Source organism: Podarcis muralis, chromosome 5, assembly GCF_964188315.1.
Source record: "Podarcis muralis chromosome 5, rPodMur119.hap1.1, whole genome shotgun sequence".
In the NCBI taxonomy this organism is placed as follows: domain Eukaryota; kingdom Metazoa; phylum Chordata; class Lepidosauria; order Squamata; family Lacertidae; genus Podarcis; species Podarcis muralis.
The window spans coordinates 67339083-67357655 of record NC_135659.1 but is presented as its reverse complement, the minus strand read 5'-3'; the positions used below and the strand labels follow the sequence as shown (position 1 = coordinate 67357655).

Sequence of the window (18573 nt, the reverse complement as noted above, 5' to 3'; positions counted from 1 at the left end):
TGATTTTAGATTTCATGCCTTAGAATGTAAACACTTTTGACCACACTGGGAAACATTACTGTTTGAGATGAGAAATGCTTTTCTTTCTTTCTTTTTTTAAAAGTAACCTTTTGTCTGGCTGCTGTGGTAAGTGGAACCATTTCTTTGTAGCAAGAGGCTGTTTTCAGTGTTATCTGTAGTAGGACTTAAATAAGATACCTCTCAAGAACTTTCATGATTCTCTCTATATATGGAAGTGAATAGCTTCGGTACAAAAAATAAGGTCAAAGTGCTTTTCTGAATGTGAGCCCAAACCAGGGATAAAATATGTAGGAAATTTTGTAAACAGCTCAAATCAGTTTCCTTTGCTGCTAGGTGGGGGAAGCGTAGGTCTTCCTGTTACACAATGTTTGTGTCAACAGCAGGAAAATGTGAGGCTATTTGACAGCAGACAGCAATGAAGCAGCCAAAAAAACCGGAAGCTGTCTATTACCGTCAGTGGGGCTACAATTTCTGCCCAATTGCAATGTATAAAGATTACTAGAGCCATAACGAGACTGAGTGACTCTCAGAACCAAGTATTTAAAAAGGGAGATAAGAATATCATCCTAGAAACTGAGTGATGAATATTTCTCATCTTCTAATGTAGGGCCACCCCCACCAAGAAAAACCCCACCACCCTATCCTGGCCTTTAAAGTTTGAACTGCAAAAATGAGCAGGGGGTTTTAATGCCATTGAGCTAAACCTGATCACACACTAAAAGGCTGAGGAGATAAGGAATCTATGGCCCTTCAGCTGTTGTGGGACTCCAAATCCCATCAGCCCCAGTCAGCATGGCCAGATACGAGGGATGATGGGAGTTGTTGTTCAGCAACATCTGGAGAGTTCCAGGTCCCCTATCACTGGTTTAAAGTGAGGTCCTTCATCCAATATAAATGGTGAGCAGGCAAGCTGCACAGACTGCTGAGAAATCTAGTCCTGAGATTTTCAAGCTCCTGGGAGCAGCCCCAGGCAGAAGTAATAAATCAAGGATAGTTAAAGGAAAAACAATTGTCAAATAAGGAAGATGATGAAAGCAAGACTTGTGATTTAAGAGATTTGTTTATAGACAAAGGTATAATAAGCTACCGAACTGGGCACTATAGACAAGAGATAGTAGACAAATCAGCCAGACACTGTGTCATTCTTGTATAATAATAATAATAATAATAATAATAATAATAATAATAATAATAGCATTTTTTTTGTTTTAAGAACAGCAACAACAATATTTAAGTTACAGGTACAGTAGTTAGCCATGTTGGTCTGCCTTAGTCAAAACAAAATAAAATAAATAGAATAAAATAAAATAAAATAAATCCTTCCAGTAGCACCTTAGAGACCAACTAAGTTAGTTATTGGTATGAGCTTTTGTGTGCATGCACACTTCTTCAGATACAAAAGGGTGGTGGGAATGGGTGATTAGCTGATAGGTGTGGTAAACCTGTTGACGACTGTTAACGACTGCAATTGGTCTTACAGGAAAAAGCAAGGGGTAAGATGGCTAAAAATAGCTGTCTCGTGGATTCTTATCTCATTATACATGATAAAGCTATTTTTAGCCATCTCACCCATTGCTTTTTCCTGTAAGACCCATTGCAGTTATTAACAGGTTTACCACACCTATCAACCTATGACCCATTCCCACCACCCTTTTGAGTAATACTCCTCCCCACCCTCGCACTATATGTAAGGGTCTGGTGACTTCTGTTTCAGTGTATATTGTTAACGGAAAAATCCGAGGGCTCTCTTGGACAAAAACAAAGACACCAACCAGGATAACTTGGAGCAAAACAGCAGCCTGTAGGCTTGGCCTTTATTGAACTGTTGCAACAGGGTGTTCCCCTCACTAGCAAGAGAGAGGAAAAGACCCCGAAAAATGGTGTGCCAGACCTTATAAAAACTTTTGAAATTCCCATCCTCCCGGTCAAGCCCACCCCCCAGAAACATCATGCATACATTACAGAAAGGAGGGGTTGACATCATGCATACATTACAGAAGGGGTTGACATCATGCATACATTACAGAAAGGAGGGGTTGAGGGAGGAGTTGTCACCTGGCTGCTTCCTCCTTTCCCCCTGCCCATGAGTCACTTCCAGAAGACAAAGGGGAGTTTGCAGTTTCCTGCCCCCAGAGGGGAGATCTGATTATTGTCCTTTGTTTCAGTCCGTACTGAATCCACTACCATATGCAAGTTCTTTGTCATTTTGATTGTCTTCTGTCTGGGATTATCAGGGCTGACTGGGCAACTGGGCAGGGCTCCTGCAGATGTGCTGAGACAGTGAAGGGATTATGGCTGACCAGGACAAAGCCACCCCCCTTTGATAGTTCTTGTCATATGGAGTAAAATAAAATGGAACAGTGCAAATCCGATGTATGGTTGATTTTCTATGAATTTATAACAGAAATGTGGCGTATGTAGTGTGTGAGTGTGTGTGTGTGTGAAGTTTGTACAAGCAGAATGATTGGGGTGGGGGGGTTCCTGCTACAGTTCCCCCCTTCGGAGATAAGATTGCAAAGGTGGCTACTTTGCAATCCTTTTCTCCGCACAATTTAAGGTGGTAAATATTAACCTGCTATTCTCCGTGTGTCCATGTGAACGTGAAAGGGACTTGGATGTCATGCTTCTTAAGGATATTTGCATAGAAATATAATGGTGTGACAGTGCACATAGTTAGACATAGGATATCATGTAAAATTAATATTTTGTTGCTCAGTTACTTGTGGCATTCTAGTACCTTGGAAGAGATATTTTCTCAATAGTGGCGTATGCTTTACATTTAGCAGGAAGGTCCACTAATGACTGAAAAATGCAGTTTGCTTTGTCCCCCGCCATTTTTGTGTTCTCAGGTGTCAAGGTAGCTCTTCTATGGTCTCACACCAGCATGGTGTCACAGCAGTGGCAATCCCTGGTGAATCCACTTAGGGCTTTCATATTAACCGTGTTGTCTGGCACTCACCACAGCTGGCACAGGTTTGGGCACGTCCTGAGGGAAATGTCTCCGCCTTGGCCAGTCTATGGGATTTTTTATCATAGGCTGTGGTCTTGCACTCATGGGAAGTTGCTCACTTGCACTTAAAGGACCAAAAGCTAATTGCAGCCTGGATACACTTGCCCAATTCAAACTGAGTCCAATTTGAATTTATCTTGCCCCATGGTTCCCAACTTCTCAAACCAATCTGTTAAAACAAAACCATTCTTAGAGGGCATTTGTCCAAATAAGTCAATTTAACTCTATAAGGGATCATTCCTGCTAAACCAAAGCATATCCACCTTCATGTATCTTAGAAGCTTCTCCTTGGTAAAGCGAGTTTTAGCACATTTTTTTTAAAATGGGTAGGGAAAGTTGGCATAGCGCCAGGTGGAACAACGAAATATGGTTATGAATTTATCTAATTCTAAACATTGGACTACATAATAGCCTGGTCTCTTAAAAGGCATAAAATGTATGAGAATCCTCCACTGGGTTGTAAGGAATAAGACATTAAACATAAAAACAATTATACAGAAAAATAGCCCCAAAAATAGCCCCCCCCCTTTTAGAACGCATAAAATGTATGAGAATCTTCCACTGGGGTGTAAGGAATAAGACGTTAAACATAAAAACAATTATACAGAAAAATAGCCCCAAAAATAGCCCCCCCCTTTTAGAACGCATAAAATGTATGAGAATCTTCCACTGGGGTGTAAGGAATAAGACGTTAAACATAAAAACAATTACACACACAAATAGCCCCCCCTCCTTTGTGGAAATAACACACTGTCAGACACATTTCAACATTCCTACGTAATAACACATAATACAAAACAAACTAATTAAATATCAGTTGCATATCTTGAGATAATTGTGATCTTCTCAATCCTGGAGCGCAGTCTTTAAGGTTCAAAAATGAGAAAATGTCCTTGCAATTCAACTCCACCCCCCTTTGTCAGCCCCACTCCCCTGTCAGTCTATATCCTTTGAAAGAGATAGCTGTGGGCACTTTGAAACTTTGGTGTCTGTTGCTGCTGCAGCCGGTGGCTTTTTCATCATAGGTCTGTAGTAACACATCTGTAGAAGTGATATCCTGTAAGGGGCAGGGTTTTGGAGACTTAAAAGACAAGAGTTAGGAAAAGAAGGGGCAAAAGCCCCCTCCCCAAGAAAATCTCCTTGAGTTATCAGCTGCAAATAATAAAATCTTAGCATGTTAAGCATTTTACTCATTTTAATATTATTATCACATTTCCATATAATTACTGTTATTATCTGCTAAGTTCGTTTGCTTTCCTTCACTTTGGAGAGAAAGAGAACTGAAAAAAGATACAAGGTTAAAATAATAATGAAACACACACACACAATGACTTATGAGGAACGAAAAATAAATAAATGCTAAGACACACAATTTTAAGAAATCTGAAGTAACAATGAAAATAAAAGAGTGTTTCTTGATGTGACAACATCGGCTAGAATGTTAATAGCAAAATACTGGGAAATGACTTAATACCAAGAAAAATGAATGGCAATTTAAAATTGTGCAAGTACCTTGAACTAGCCAAAATGACAGAATTAATAAGAGATGCTCAGGCAAAGGTAAACAAGTACCATTTCACAAACAATGTTTGGTTATGCTTCGATTAACTTCATAGACATCATGGAAAAACAGATTAAATAAATGAAAACAGATTATTTGTAACTTAAAAGTGTCAAAGCCACAAAGAGATGGAAATTACTAATATAGCAGGGATTCAGACTTGTTTCACAGATCAGAAAGAAAGTTGCTGTGGGAGGAAAAAAGGGACAAACACTTTGTTATTGGGGTTCACATATCCTGTTAAAAGGGAAAATTATTTCATGTGAGAAGCCTGTCAGGAAATGCTGTTCCTAAAATGCACACAAACAAAGTCTGTGATTTAAATCCCATTGAGGGGGGGGGAATGCTTTGATATTTACCTGTGAAAAGAATTTTGGCATGTTAAGATTTGGAACCTGGAAAGCTCTTGACTTTTGATGGGCTAGTTTTGTTTTAAACCCTTTTGTCTTACGTAGCCCCTGGAGCAAAGACACATTAAGGGTGATTTCCCTCAATGGTGTGTGTGTGTGTGAAGTTTGTACAAGCAGAATGATTGGGGTGGGGGGGTTCCTGCTACAATATGAAGAAATGTTTATGCACACGAAAGCTCAACTAACTTAGTTGGTCTCTAAGATGCTACTGGAAGGATTTTTTTTTTAAAAAAAATTCAACAATATTTAAATCAGTCCAGCCCTTGTTTGTAGAGTTAGCAGAGTTGGAATAGCCCCTGAACTCTCTCTTGTCCTTTTAACAGCAGCTTGCTTGCATAATTCACCAGGTGAAACATTTCATGGCACATATATAACACCATCAGGGACTAATAATAGCAGGGTTCCTGTGCCACTAAGAAGTTGGGACAGGCAGAAATTCAAGAGGTGCAGCTTTCCATTCCACTGATGGGAAAAGTTGTAAAAGTATTGCCTGTCCCACAAGAGTACAGGAACCATGCTTGGCTGGGGTTAGATAGTTAGGGCAGGAGTGTCCAAACTGCTTTTGCTCATCTTACACCAAGCCCAAAGGAGACAGTTGATGGCCTTGGCAGAAAGAGCACACAACAGCAATTGAGGGTAGAAGTGTCGTTTGCTCTGTCGCATAGTGAAGGACTCAGCTGCCAGTGATAAGATTCAAATATAGAAACTGTGCTAAGAGCTCAGTGCAGACAACTTGACAGGAGAGGTTGACCTTGCTCCTGAGCTCCGAGGTTGTCCAATTGAAAATGAGGCCTACAGCACTCAGAAACACTATTTAATATTTTCAGTCTTCCTGTAAGCCTTGCTTCTGGAAAACCATGTTCATTATATAATGCTGATAAAAGTGGTAGAGCCCAAACAGGTAGGGAATGGAGCTGTGAGCCAAGAAAATTCTCAACAGCATGCCTGAGCCAGCGCTTCTCGTGAATAGTGCTTATGTGGAAGGATATGAATGACCTTGTGATTTGCCAGGCTTGGTAGCTATACAGTGGTACCTCGGGTTAAGTACTTAATTCGTTCCGGAGGTCCGTACTTAACCTGAAACTGTTCTTAACCTGAAGCACCACTTTAGCTAATGGGGCCTCCTGCTGCCGCTGCGCCGCTGGAGCACGATTTCTGTTCTCATCCTGAAGCAAAGTTCTTAGCCTGAAGCACTATTTTTGGGTTAGCGAAGTCTGTAACCTGAAGCGTATGTAACCTGAAGCGTATGTAACCCGAGGTACCACTGTACCTGTGCTCCTCAAAGAAGTGTGATGTGTTCTTTTGCATTCAAAGAGCAGAGGATGAGGTTCAATAGTCTAAGCCCAGGGGTCAGCAACCTAAGGCCCATGGGCCGGAAATGGCCCGTGGAGGTCGTTTAACCGGCCAACGAGCCACCCCCAAACTGAGCTGCCTGTGGCGCTGGAAATCAAGTCTGTGCAGACGCCGAAAATCATGGGTGCACACGCGCAGATGCCAAAAATCACGGGTGCGGGCGATTATGCACGTGTGAGATCTGGCCCACAGACGGATCTCAGCAGGACCAATCCGGACCAGACAAGATAAACCTTGCTGATCCCTGGCCTAAGCCATGGGTAGGCAAACTAAGGCCCAGGGGCCCAGATCCGACCCAATCGCCCTCTAAATCTGGCCCGCGGACAGTCCAGGAATCAGCGTGTTTTTACATGAGTAGAATGTGTCCTTTTATTTAAAATGCATCTCTGGGTTATTTGTGGGGCACAGGAATTTGTTCATTTTTTTCTTCAAAGTATAGTCCAGCCCCCCACAAGGTCTGAGAGATAATGGACTGCTGAAAAAGTTTGCTGACCCCTGGCTAAGCAGCCTCAACCGGAAAATTTGCATACTGAGGCTGGCACGAAGTGGTTCATTGTTTGTATAAGGATTTGAGAAATAATTACATGTTGATTGGCCCATACCTGGGGGAAGATTGCTGTTAGGGTTTTTAAGAAAAGAAACAAGTAAGCATGCAAGTTAAAACAAACCAAAGGATTTTAAAAGCCACAGTCATAACACAGATGCAAATTCTTGCCTTGCTGATGCAGCAAAGAAAGATGAAAGGGAACTCAAAGCTAGAGACTGTATCTTCTATGGAGGTCTCACTTTGCACTATTTTGTGTTCCTGGCATCCCCACAGAAGGATTTCATAGATTCAGTCTTTCTTGATCCAATTTTAGACAACTGGATAGCTCAGTCAATAGAGTATGAGACTAATAATCCCAGGTTTGTGAGTTTGAGCCCTGCGTTTGGTGAAAGATTCCTGCATTGCAATGGGTCGGACAGGATGCCCCTCATGGCCCCTTCCAACCAATTCTATGATGCTATGATTCTATACGCCATCTCCTTGGCTTGCAAGGACTATAGCTCAATGGTAGAGCATTTGCTTTGGATCCAGAAGATTCCAGGTTCAATCCCTGGCTTCTCCAGGCGGGGCTGGAAATATCTCTTCTGCTGTAAAATTGAGGAGTGTTAAGATGTTAAGGAACTAAGAAATAGAGAATTGCAGCTGTAATCAATAAGTTAAAGAAAAAAAAGAATTTAACGAAAGTGAATTCAATAATTAGTTAATTGGAGGAGTTGCTGAAGAAATGTAAAACAAGGATGCAGAAAAGGGGAGGTATGGGGAAGTCCGGGAAGTAAGGTGTATGAAAATAAGATCATGAAATTATACATGTTTATATGTTTTTGTTTTGTGTATTGTTTGTTTTTATTAAGTGTTTGGAAAATTAATAAAAATTTATTTAAAAAAAAAAAGGAAATATCTCTTCTGAAACCATGGAGAGCTGCTGCCAGTCAGTGCATGCAATGCTGAGCTATATGAACTAGCGGTTTGTGTAAGTATAAATAGCTTCCTATGTTGTTGTTGTTTATCCATCCTTCATGCTAAGGTCCCAGGCCAGGTTCCTATTTCTTGACACACTTGAAACATCTTCATAACTTAGGTTGCTTCCTAGTAAAAGTGTTTGAAGATATCAGATGTGTATTCACATGATGCTTCAGTTCATGACTGTCATTTAACACTTTGTTTTACAATCTCCTGCCTAATGATTGTCACAACAGCCATGTGAGGTAAATCACTATTAATCCCATTGTACAGATGTGGGAACTAAGACTGGCAGCAACTTGCTCAACCCTCCCACATGGAATTAGATGCTAGAACATGTATATTGAATTCTTAACAATTTATTGTAATTCCCTCGCCCACAATCCAGATTGCCATTTGCCCCTGTCATCCACTGCTTCCAGTTCCGGATGATACATTTTAAGAAAGACGTTGACAAAGTGTGCAGAAGCAAACCAAGATGGTGAAGGGTCTGGAAACCAAGAATAATTTCAATGGGTAGACTCAATGAAATTAATGAAGCTAAATAACTTGTGTGCATTGATTTCAATGGGTTTGTTCTTTTTTAAAAATGTATTTTTATTAAAGATTTCCTTGATTTACAAAGGCATGTGCAATGTCTCTCTCGTATTTTTTTCCGCATAACACTTTTTTTTTTTTAACCAAATCGGTTTCATTTGTTGAGACATGGGTTTGTTCTGAGTAGAACTAACATTGGCTACAACTCCAGGTCCTCTGAGTAATGGTTGAAAAAGCTGGACAAGTTTAGCCTAGACAGAAGAGAATATTAAGGCATGAGAATTTTATTTAAATATCGGAAGGTCTGTCATTCCGAAGGTGAAGCAGACTCAGTGGGTAAAAATTTAGTGGAAGCACGTTTCAGATAAACAGAGGAGTAGCATGAGCAGGTAGAACAGACCGCTTCCAGGAGATGAAAGGCTCCTACTGATTTAAGCAGAGACTGGGATTGGTGGCCATCTGTTGTGAATGTTGAGGTGGCAAGTTTTCTTCACTGAGCAGAAGGTTGGACTAGATGATATCCAAAGTCCCTTCCAGTTATTCTATGGCTCTGTGTGAAATTGTTCCGGCCATGTCTTCTAGCTGGAAAGAGGCAATTCCAGGTGAGTGACTCATACAGAGGCACACAGAGGGTGTGGGTTCCTCTAAAGATGGGTTAATCTCTATTTCTACATTGGGAGCTGCTGAGCAATCTAAATAAATGCCTGGTTTAGAGTTGAGAACATAAATTGCTGCACCCAGCAGAGCTGAATGAATAGAAACAGTTTCATGAATGCAATAACTCATAAAGAGACACAGTAGGCAGGCTCCCATGATTTAGCTGTACAGGAGCCCTCAATTGTTTCAAGAATCAATTTCTCATAGCATAGTAGCAGTTTTATCATGCCAGTTTGGGAATTAATTCCCGGCTGCAATAGTCATGTTCTGGTTACGTGTTGTTATTAGGCAAAGTTTTTGGTGGTGGTGAGAAACGCTCTGATTTGATTTTTCCTAGAAGGGGATGTTATCACAGTGCAACAATCCTATGCTCTGATACAGTGCTAAACCTTAGCTATTTGTTTTTAAAAGTGAGATCCAGAGTCACAGATGACTGCAGAAGAAGAAATGCGTTTCATTTGAAAATGACTGAGAATACAAATGAGTTCTGTCTACTCAAAGTCACCCAAGGCAACAGAGAGATTAAAAAAACCCTAATAAAACTGATTACAGCATAAAGTAATTAAAATATAACATAATCATAGAGGAGGAAGATCCACACAAGAAAAACTCTTGAATAATATTTATCAGTTGCCCAATAATAATAGATCTCTGTGCAACGTACACAAATAATAAAAAAGCAAACAACAAAATTACGAGCAGCAAAAAAACAGTAAGCACACCTTGCTGCTGTTGTATTACTACTAGAATAATGCCAGGGTGACAGTACAGGGAAGTAAAGGTTAGTTTAAAAAACAGCCACACTGCTAAGAAGTTATTTGCATCACCTTTTCACAGATCAGAAAACTGCTGGGTGCATAGGCACATGCAAGCATGCTCACACGCACACACGTACATGATAAAAAAAAATCGTATCTGCTCAAGGCCGTTAATGAGGTTGAGTCTTCTTAAAGCAGTTAATGTTCTGGTGGGCAAAACTAATGTCGCCTGAGGGCGGTTTTAGCATGGGAAGAAGGATGTTGGTGGACCAAGAAGTCAATATCTACTTCCCAATACGTACAATCGCCCGCTGTCAAGTCCCATTACAGTGGTACCTCGGGTTACATACGCTTCAGGTTACAGACTCCGCTAACCCAGAAATAGTGCTTCCGGTTAAGAACTTTGCTTCAGGATGAGAACAGAAATCGTGCTCCGGCGGCACGGCAGCAGCAGGAGGCCCCATTAGCTAAAGTGGTGCTTCAGGTTAAGAACAGTTTCAGGTTAAGTACGGACCTCCGGAACGAATTAAGTACTTAACCCGAGGTACCACTGTACTGCCGAAAAGGAACACATGCTCTTTACTTCAGCAGCTGGCAACTTTGGAACCAAGTGCCATCACTCTGGGGGTTGGTTTGGCCAGGCACTACCAGTTTTTCACTTTGCTGCCAAAGTTTGGATATTTAATGAATACAGTTAAGGATATGCATAGGTTCTTAACTGTGGATCTGTTTAATTAAACAACTGGCAGATTTTTGAGATGGGCAGACCAGAACTGCTATTTAATGTTAAATTCGGAGACATCACATTACTTATATAATCTGTGCCGCCCATTATTTTGTGAAAACCACTCTCCTTTGATGTCAGGGTTGGGTTCAGAAATAGGCCAGCAACAAAACGCTAAATCACCCAAGGCCAGTGAAGTTAACTCTTTATTCAAGGAAACATTCCACAGCTCTAGCCTAGTGGTCTCAGCAACTCTTTCTAGGTCTTGCCTGATGAAGCAGTTGAAAGGACTACAAGGACTGAAGTTCCCTGCCTTCCTAGTGCCCACTAGGACTCCTTCTCTCCAGGGTCTTTCGCATGCAGTTTCAGGCTCTGCTGGTTTCATTTCTTGGCATGTTCTAGGAGACCAGGAGGGGAGGGGAGCTGGTTGCAGCAGGAGAGAGAGAGAGACTGAGACTCCTTGGCTTCTTCAGCATCCTTCCTGTCTCCACCCTCTCCTGCCCTGGTTTCTGCCTTGGAGTCTGAACTGTGCTCTGCCGCAGCCTCTTCCTGTTCACGAAACCCTGGCACCTTTTCAGCTTCCAACACCACCTCCTCCCAATCTGCTCCTTCTCCCTCTGACCACTCATCGTTGTCCCACCCCAGTTTCCTGGCTCTGAACCTTCTCCTCCTGGGGTTTCTCCAGCTGGTGGCTCCTACCACCTCAGCTAGCCTATAGCATTTGAGCAGCCTTCACCTTGTGCCCTCCAGATGTTTCTTCTACAACTCACAACAGTCTCAGCCAGACCAGAGAATGTCAGGTTGGTGAAGTCTGCCACCACACGTGTCTCAATAAACTTAGCTGTAGGCACACCTGTTCTCTCTAGCTTTTGGTGGCCAGTTTAGATTTTCAGCATTTCATTTCTTTTTGCATTGCTGTATAGATTGCTGTTTTTGTCATCCGATTGTAAACTCTCTTTGGAGTCGCTGCCTCTGAATGCCTGCTGCTAGGAACCACGAGTGGGGAAAGGGTGCTGTTGTGCTGAGGTCCTAGGGTTATTAAACACCAGCCACCAAGCTGACATTTCCAATGAGTGTCCTACAGCCACAGTCAATTTAGTACAGTGGTACCTCGGGTTACATACGCTTCAGGTTACAGACTCCACTAACCCAGAAATAGTACCTTGGGTTAAGAACTTTGCTTCAGGATGAGAACAGAAATCGTGTGGCGGCAGCAAGAGGCCCCATTAGCTAAAGTGGTCTTCAGGTTAAGAACAGTTTCAAGTTAAGAACGGACCTCCAGAACGAATTAAGTACTTAACCCGAGGTACCACTGTACTCATCTGTAAAATTGGCATTTAGCTTACATTGAATATCATCAGACTCCTTGTTTGGAAAAACCCTTTTGGAAATCTTTAGAATGTGTCTGGGATTTGGAGATATGTAATTTGGTGTGATCCTCAAACTTGTCCAGTTTATTGTTCAGTGCTGGTCCTGGTTAATATAGGAACTAGGTAAATAACTTCAGTTGCCATGCAGAACTTTAAGGGACTCTATTCCCCTGCACTGTGAAAACTATCACTTTAAAAAACAGGAAACCAAAGGCAGGAATAAACAAATTTTCAGTCCGTAAATCAAAGATTTTTAGAAAATCTGTATCTGTCTATGTTTGTTAACACATTTAAATAATTTTAAGACTTGTGTTACATTGCATACCTTCCAACCCACTGGAAATAAGGCTTTTTGTGTGTGATAAATTAATAGTCCAGCAGTTGTGTTAAGAAAAAAGGGGTTTATGCCATTACTTTTTAATTTGTCTAATATTTCATCACATCTATTTGACATATTTCTCCAGCTGCACTGCCTGGCAACACTGGTTCAGAGGTATCTTACCAGCATCTTCTCCAGCAAAAACTAGGCAAAGAATTTGTTTTGTTTCCCTGCATTATTTCAGGATTCCCGTTTTCATTTTTCTTATGTATTTTCTACTGCACATACAGCGTTCTGTGTCTGCTGCTTCTGGGTGAAAAAGAATCATATTGATCTCAATTAGGTTCTCACCAATTATCTCCCACTCCTGCAAAACACTGTGTCTGATGCTGCTAACCTTCACCTATGACATACTCACCAGAGGTGCATTTACATAACCCACCCCACCTTCTGCAGCATTTTGCATGCTGTCCTAGTTGTGGTTTTTGCATTCAGCTTGGAAAGCTTCCTCATTTGCTTTATTACAAAACTGGCTTTGAAACAAGAGTCAAGCTCTTGCAACAGATGCCCTGCTATGCCAAACCTCCACTGAACTGTGAGGGGTAAAGGAGCAACCCGCTTAAAACTGGTGAGAAACTCAGCAATGGAAAATGCTAGCAATAGGCAGGAAAACTCCTACATAACCCTCAGGCTTCCCCCTCCCCAAGTGCCACAAGGCGTAATTAAAGAGGGCCCACCTGGGCTGGGATCGGAGGCTTTCATTTCTGAGCTGCCATTGCTTTGAAAGCAATGATTACTTTAATACCACTGCTGATTACATAAGGGATATCATACAGCAGGGTGTGGTGTTCTGGGAAAGAACTACAAGTACTAGGAAAGCAAGCAGCCACAAGCAACGCCAGACATGCTACTATCTCCCAGCAACTCTCTTGCTGATCTTTTTCTCCTTCTAAAGCACACTGGTTTTGTGACAGAGAGGATGGTTTATACATACTGTTCTGTCCTGCTGTTGTAGCACACGGGTTTTAGTGTGCCAGATGGCTTCTGACCAGCAGCTATTTTGCAGCCATCGCAGTGACAAAACACTGAAAAATCGTATTTTCAAGGGCATGGCAAAACACTAGGCATATCACCAGAAGATGGGATAGTCCTGGAAAGCAGGAGATAATGAACCCATCTGACTATCTGCTTCAACAGGCCTCTCCGTAATGGCAATCTCCTGGGAGGTTCTTCCATTTGCTAGCGAACCATCATGGCTGCACTCCATTTGACTAAACTCTGAAACAGAAACATTATAGAGCTGGTACAGAGGGCCAAATAGTTCTAGGGCCAAATAATTTCTTAGACTATCAGTGCAAAGACTGTTCTTCTTCTACAGCATAATAAATTAGCCCACGTGGAGACCACGGCAACTGATAACCCTGTCTGCTAGAAGTGAACATGAAAGGCAGCTCATTTATGCCTAAAAGCAGCAGCCACTTTTGTTATCAGCTTGTCCCTATACAAGCCGACTTAGAAGTAAGCATCTCTGAGTTCAGTGGGACCAACTCCTAAGAAAGTCTGTAGAGGATTGCTATGCACAAGTCCCCTGAACAATCTGTGGCTTCTTGTAAGTCGTTTAAAATATAAGTAGTACTGCTATCAGGGGCATGGTAAACAGGAGCCTTCTAAAGGACACAGTGAGACCAAAGTATAAAGCAAGTTTCATAAAATCGCTATTGGCCCTGTTGTGGCAAGGATAACATCAAATGCAACACCCCACTGTCACAAGGAGCTTACATAATATGGGGTTTTTTTTCTTTAAAAAGTAATAAACAAATTGTTACTGATTTGTGAAAGGATTCAGACAATGACCTTCAAGGAAACACTTTTGTTGTACGAAAATTCCTAGTACGGTAATTGTCTTTGGGAAATAGCAGTTCTTCCCCCCAATAGGTGCACCATAGCTCTTGCAAATGCCTTCTGGAAAGAAACTCTAGCCTGCTTGCAAAGCCTGGACACTGGCCATGATAACACATGGTGATAAACAATTTAACAATGTGTGTATGCCTATGTTGTTAAACCATTCTTTTAGAAGTGTTTTAATTTTACATTTACTTTCTTTAGAGGCTGAGTGCACCTCGAAGGAACCACTCAACCATGGGAGCGTTCACCTAGCCCAAGTGGCGTAGCGTGGGGGGTGCCAGGGGTGCCGGCCGCACCGGGCGCAACATCTGGGGGGGGGCGTGAGTCCAGAGGGCCCAGCCCCGTCGTGCCCTTGGCCCGCCCCTATTGTCAGAGCTGCCGGCCAGCCTCCGCCTGCTCCTACCTTGCCCACCCAAGGACTGCGGCAGTGCCCGCCCCCGTGGCCACCTACCCCCGCCTCGCCCATTGGCTTGCCTCCCTCGGCCCTGCCTCTCTCTGATGGCCGCGGGGGTGTCCTGCTCAGCGCCATCGCCTTTTCGCCTTTTTTCAGGAGGTAGGGAGGCTGGACGGGGAGGTGGGGTCGGAAGCGGGCAGGGAAGGAGGGGAGCTCGTAGCCAAAAGGGCTGCGCCGGCTGGCAAAGGGCCGGGGAAAGTTTGGAGAGGAGAAACGCACCGTCATGATTTCCCGGTGGAAGCGGCAGGATTAGGGATGGCGAAGCGTAATTACACACGAATTTCGCTGGGTGACAGCTTCGGGGATCGATTGGCGGAAAAGGGAATCAATTGGAATATGAGAAAGAGAGAGAGAGGGACCATCATTCATAGGCATAGATTTGTAGGGTTAGGGGGCGCAAATCCACGGGTTAGGGGGCGCAAATTACTTGCCTTGCCCCGGGTTAGGGGGCGCAAATTACTTGCCTTGCCCCGGGTGCTGACAACCCACGCTACTCCGCTGCCTAGCCCTCAAAAAGGAAAATGACAAGTCCCAGCAATACCCCACCATTTCCTAAATTTTATGAGTCGGATGTGCAACAAAATGATGTGGTACTGAGTGCCCCTGTTCAGTATTCCATACAATCATGTCTTCTTCTTGGGTATTCCATTCCCCTGCCTACCTAGTTTTCAGGATTCCACCCCCCTCCCACCCAAAGAGACACTCAGCATTCTGTTGTGACTTGAGTATGCTCAGTCCTCCAATGAACTGGAGGTGTTTGTAGAGGGGGATGTCCTGTTAGGTCACCCCCCCAAAAAAATATTTTTTGTACTTCTGTAAATCTTGGAGTTTCCCCAAATATTCTCTTTCGCATCGATTTTGCCTATAATTCTGGTCAGTGGCCTAGTTAGCCACTTGGGTGCCTGGGGCAGGGCATGCCAGAATTCTAGTGCCCAGGCCCCATTCCACTCTGGTGCTCTGCAGACCCGCGTTGCTTTTTTCAGCAACGTGGAACCTGCTGGGAGTCCACCCGCCACCTCCCCCTCGGCTGTAGAGCCTGCAGGTGCCCGAGCCACCACATCATTCCCAGGAGAGACGCGTGGCTCAGGTGTAGTAAGTACTGCCCCCCACCCCCCCGATTCTGGTGGTACTCACCAGCTTTATTTACTATCAGAAGGAATGCTGGGAAATGCTCTCCCCTCGCTAACACTGGTGTGTATCTTTCCTTTTAAAGCCCTGAATGGCCTCGGTCCAGTATACCTGAAGGAGTGTCTCCACCCCCATCGTTCTGCCTGGACACTGAGGTCCACTGCTGAGGGCTTTCTGGCGGTTCCCTCGCTGTGAGAAGCCAAGTTACAGGGAACCAGACAGAGGGCCTTCTCGGTAGTGGCACCCGCCCTGGGGAACGCCCTCCCACCAGATGTCAAAGAGAAAAACTACTACCAGACTTTTAGAAGACACCTGAAGGCAGTCCTGTTTAGGGAAGCTTTTAATGTTTAATAGACTATTGTATTTTAATATTCTGTTGGAAGCCGCCCAGAGTGGCTGGGGAAACCCAGCCAGATGGGTGGGGTATAAATAATAAATTGTTGTTGTTGTTGTTATTCCTGATCTTTGTAAAAACCCATGGTTTGTTGGTAAAACCCAACAGGTTAACCCCCCCCAACACCCACCATAAAGCGTTTATACAATATTCTCTTGTTGCCAACGGATTTGGGCTAAGGTAAAGATAGAGCACACGCTGGCTTTGATCATTATGTTGATAAGCCCCAAGAATTAACAAGCAAAGCCTCAAACTTGGATGCAGAAGTTTAACACTGATTTTACCAGTGTCTCTTATGGCCAATAAAACCTTTTGTGCAAAATATGAGACCACTTCCCCCAGCAGTGTTGAGGAGGAAACAACTATCCTATCTTGAAATTTATATACCAGCCATACACTACTGGAGTTTTGCACAGTTTTGTTTTGTTTTTTAATTCAGAAGAAAATAAACTTTACTAGAAAACAACAGTGGGTGGAATTCAAAGTAGTGTTAAGGAGATTGCTCCCATCACCGCAAGCATTTCTGCTTCTCCCTTTCCTCCCCTGCCCCACACACTGTTATGGGGGTTCTCCTCACCTCCCAGAGCCAATTTGGGGAGGGTGCGAAGCTGAGAGAAGCCCTTTTGCGTTAGCAGACGTCCTTGCACTGGCTGCTGCTAGTTCTGCTATCTCAATTGCAGATTTGCCTTCCTCATTATTCCATTTTCTGTCTTTTCCTTTTTTCAAGTAGTTATCGACTTGCCAGTCGAAGTGTTGGAGAGAAAGTTGCTTTGGGATGTTGAGCGGAGATAAATCATATTCCTGAAGGAGACCTTGGGGAGCCTGTTCATCGGCAGGCTGGTATGTTACATCTGCTGGAGAGGCGAACGGGTCATGTGTATCAATCTGAGCAGCATGTGATGTTGAGGGTACATGGTTCTCCAAGGCCAGATTCCCCATACATTCACTGCCTACAGAGGAACAAAGCGTTCTTTCTGCATCCCTTTCAAACCAGGACAATGTATTTGTGTGTTTCAATGTCACAGTTGCCTGGCATTTTTGACACTGATTGACACCACTGCCCTTCAGCTGATGTTTGGAAGATGTCGTAGATTCAGACGTTATTGCTCTCTGGCTCTCAAGGTTTTCTGGTTTTCCCGTTATGTCTATTTGGTCTTCCTCAACACAGGCAGACTGAGAGCAAGGGACAGCTTTCTCCATGGGCTCTGGGCAGCTTTGCTGGGAAATCTCTGCATCACAGCCATTTTCACTCTCACTGCTACATATTTCTGGGGGGTCAAACAAAACCCCTTTGGGTACATGGTGAGAGATACTCAGTTTCAGCTGTTTTGAGGGCCTTTCCCACTTACTGTTTCCTTGCTGCATGAATATTTTCACTGATTCGGGGACTTTGGACTCCAGTGGTGTGCAGTTTTTAGCTGTCAAGTATTGTTGGAAATACATCTGACATTCTTCTTTCTTTACCACCGGGATTATAGAGCAGGGCTTTAGCCAAGCTACAAATTCCAGCAACTCTTGGAAAGATGAGTGGTCTGAGTAGGGAACAACGTGGATGTCAGGGTGCTGGAACTTCAGCGGCCGGCTGGTAGGGAGAACAGCTATGGTCGGATGGCTCTGGTTCCAGCAATTCATATTTGCTTGGCGGATTTCTGAAAAATCCACAGCATGAATCCTACCCATTCCTTCTTCAGAGGTGAACACATCCTCCATCTCCAGCAGTTTCATAAGTTCCAGTTTCTGGGGACTTACCACAATCCAGGTGCCAAATTCCTTGGCCAGTTCCACCAACAGCGACTCTTTTCCTAAACTATAAGTACCTAGAAGAGGACAAAGAACTGTAAGCATTTCAAAGGCCAGACAGCATGAGGCACAGTGAAGTTTAGTCAGCAGCTAATAGTACCTTAATCTCAGGGCTTCTGATACAGCAGCAGCTTAGCTGTTACTCTGGAGTTCAAGGCTGCGTATACACTATATCTTTAAAGCACATTTTGAACACAATCTTTTCCTCAAGAATTCTAGGCACTATTGTTTACCTCTCAGAGAATACAGTGATACCTCAGGTTACATACGCTTCAGGTTACAGACTCCGCTAACCCAGAAATAGTACCTCGGGTTAAGAACTTTGCTTCAGGATGAGAACAGAAATCGTGCTCCGGCGGTGCAGCGGTAGCAGGAGGCCCCATTAGCTAAAGTGGTGCTTCAGGTTAAGAACAGTTTCAGGTTAAGTACGGACCTCCGGAACGAATTAAGTACTTAACCCGAGGTACCACTGTAATTATTCCCAGCAACCCTTAAACTACAGTGCCCAGAATTCATTGTAGGAATGTACATGGGTTAAAGGTATAGTGTGTACATTTTCCAAGTAATTCTACCCTGTCCCCAAGTGAGTGCCTGCCCCAGTGGTTAATGATCCTTGCGCTACTAAACCCAGCTATGAATTTATCATCCAGATTTTATGGATTCAC

At 43.4% G+C, this 18573-nt stretch overlaps 1 protein-coding gene across 1 annotated transcript in view; it reads right to left on the bottom strand.

The window, feature by feature from the left end:
• Positions 1 to 1802: 1802 nt before the first annotated feature.
• DCLRE1B (DNA cross-link repair 1B) overlaps positions 1803 to 18573 on the bottom strand; it is a 20677-nt gene continuing 3906 nt past the window's right edge. Inside the window, exon 5 of the mRNA XM_028734534.2 lies at positions 1803 to 17925. Coding sequence (XP_028590367.2) covers positions 16682 to 17925 — 1244 coding nt within the window. The 3' untranslated portion in view covers positions 1803 to 16681. The remainder of the gene's footprint in view (positions 17926 to 18573) is intronic.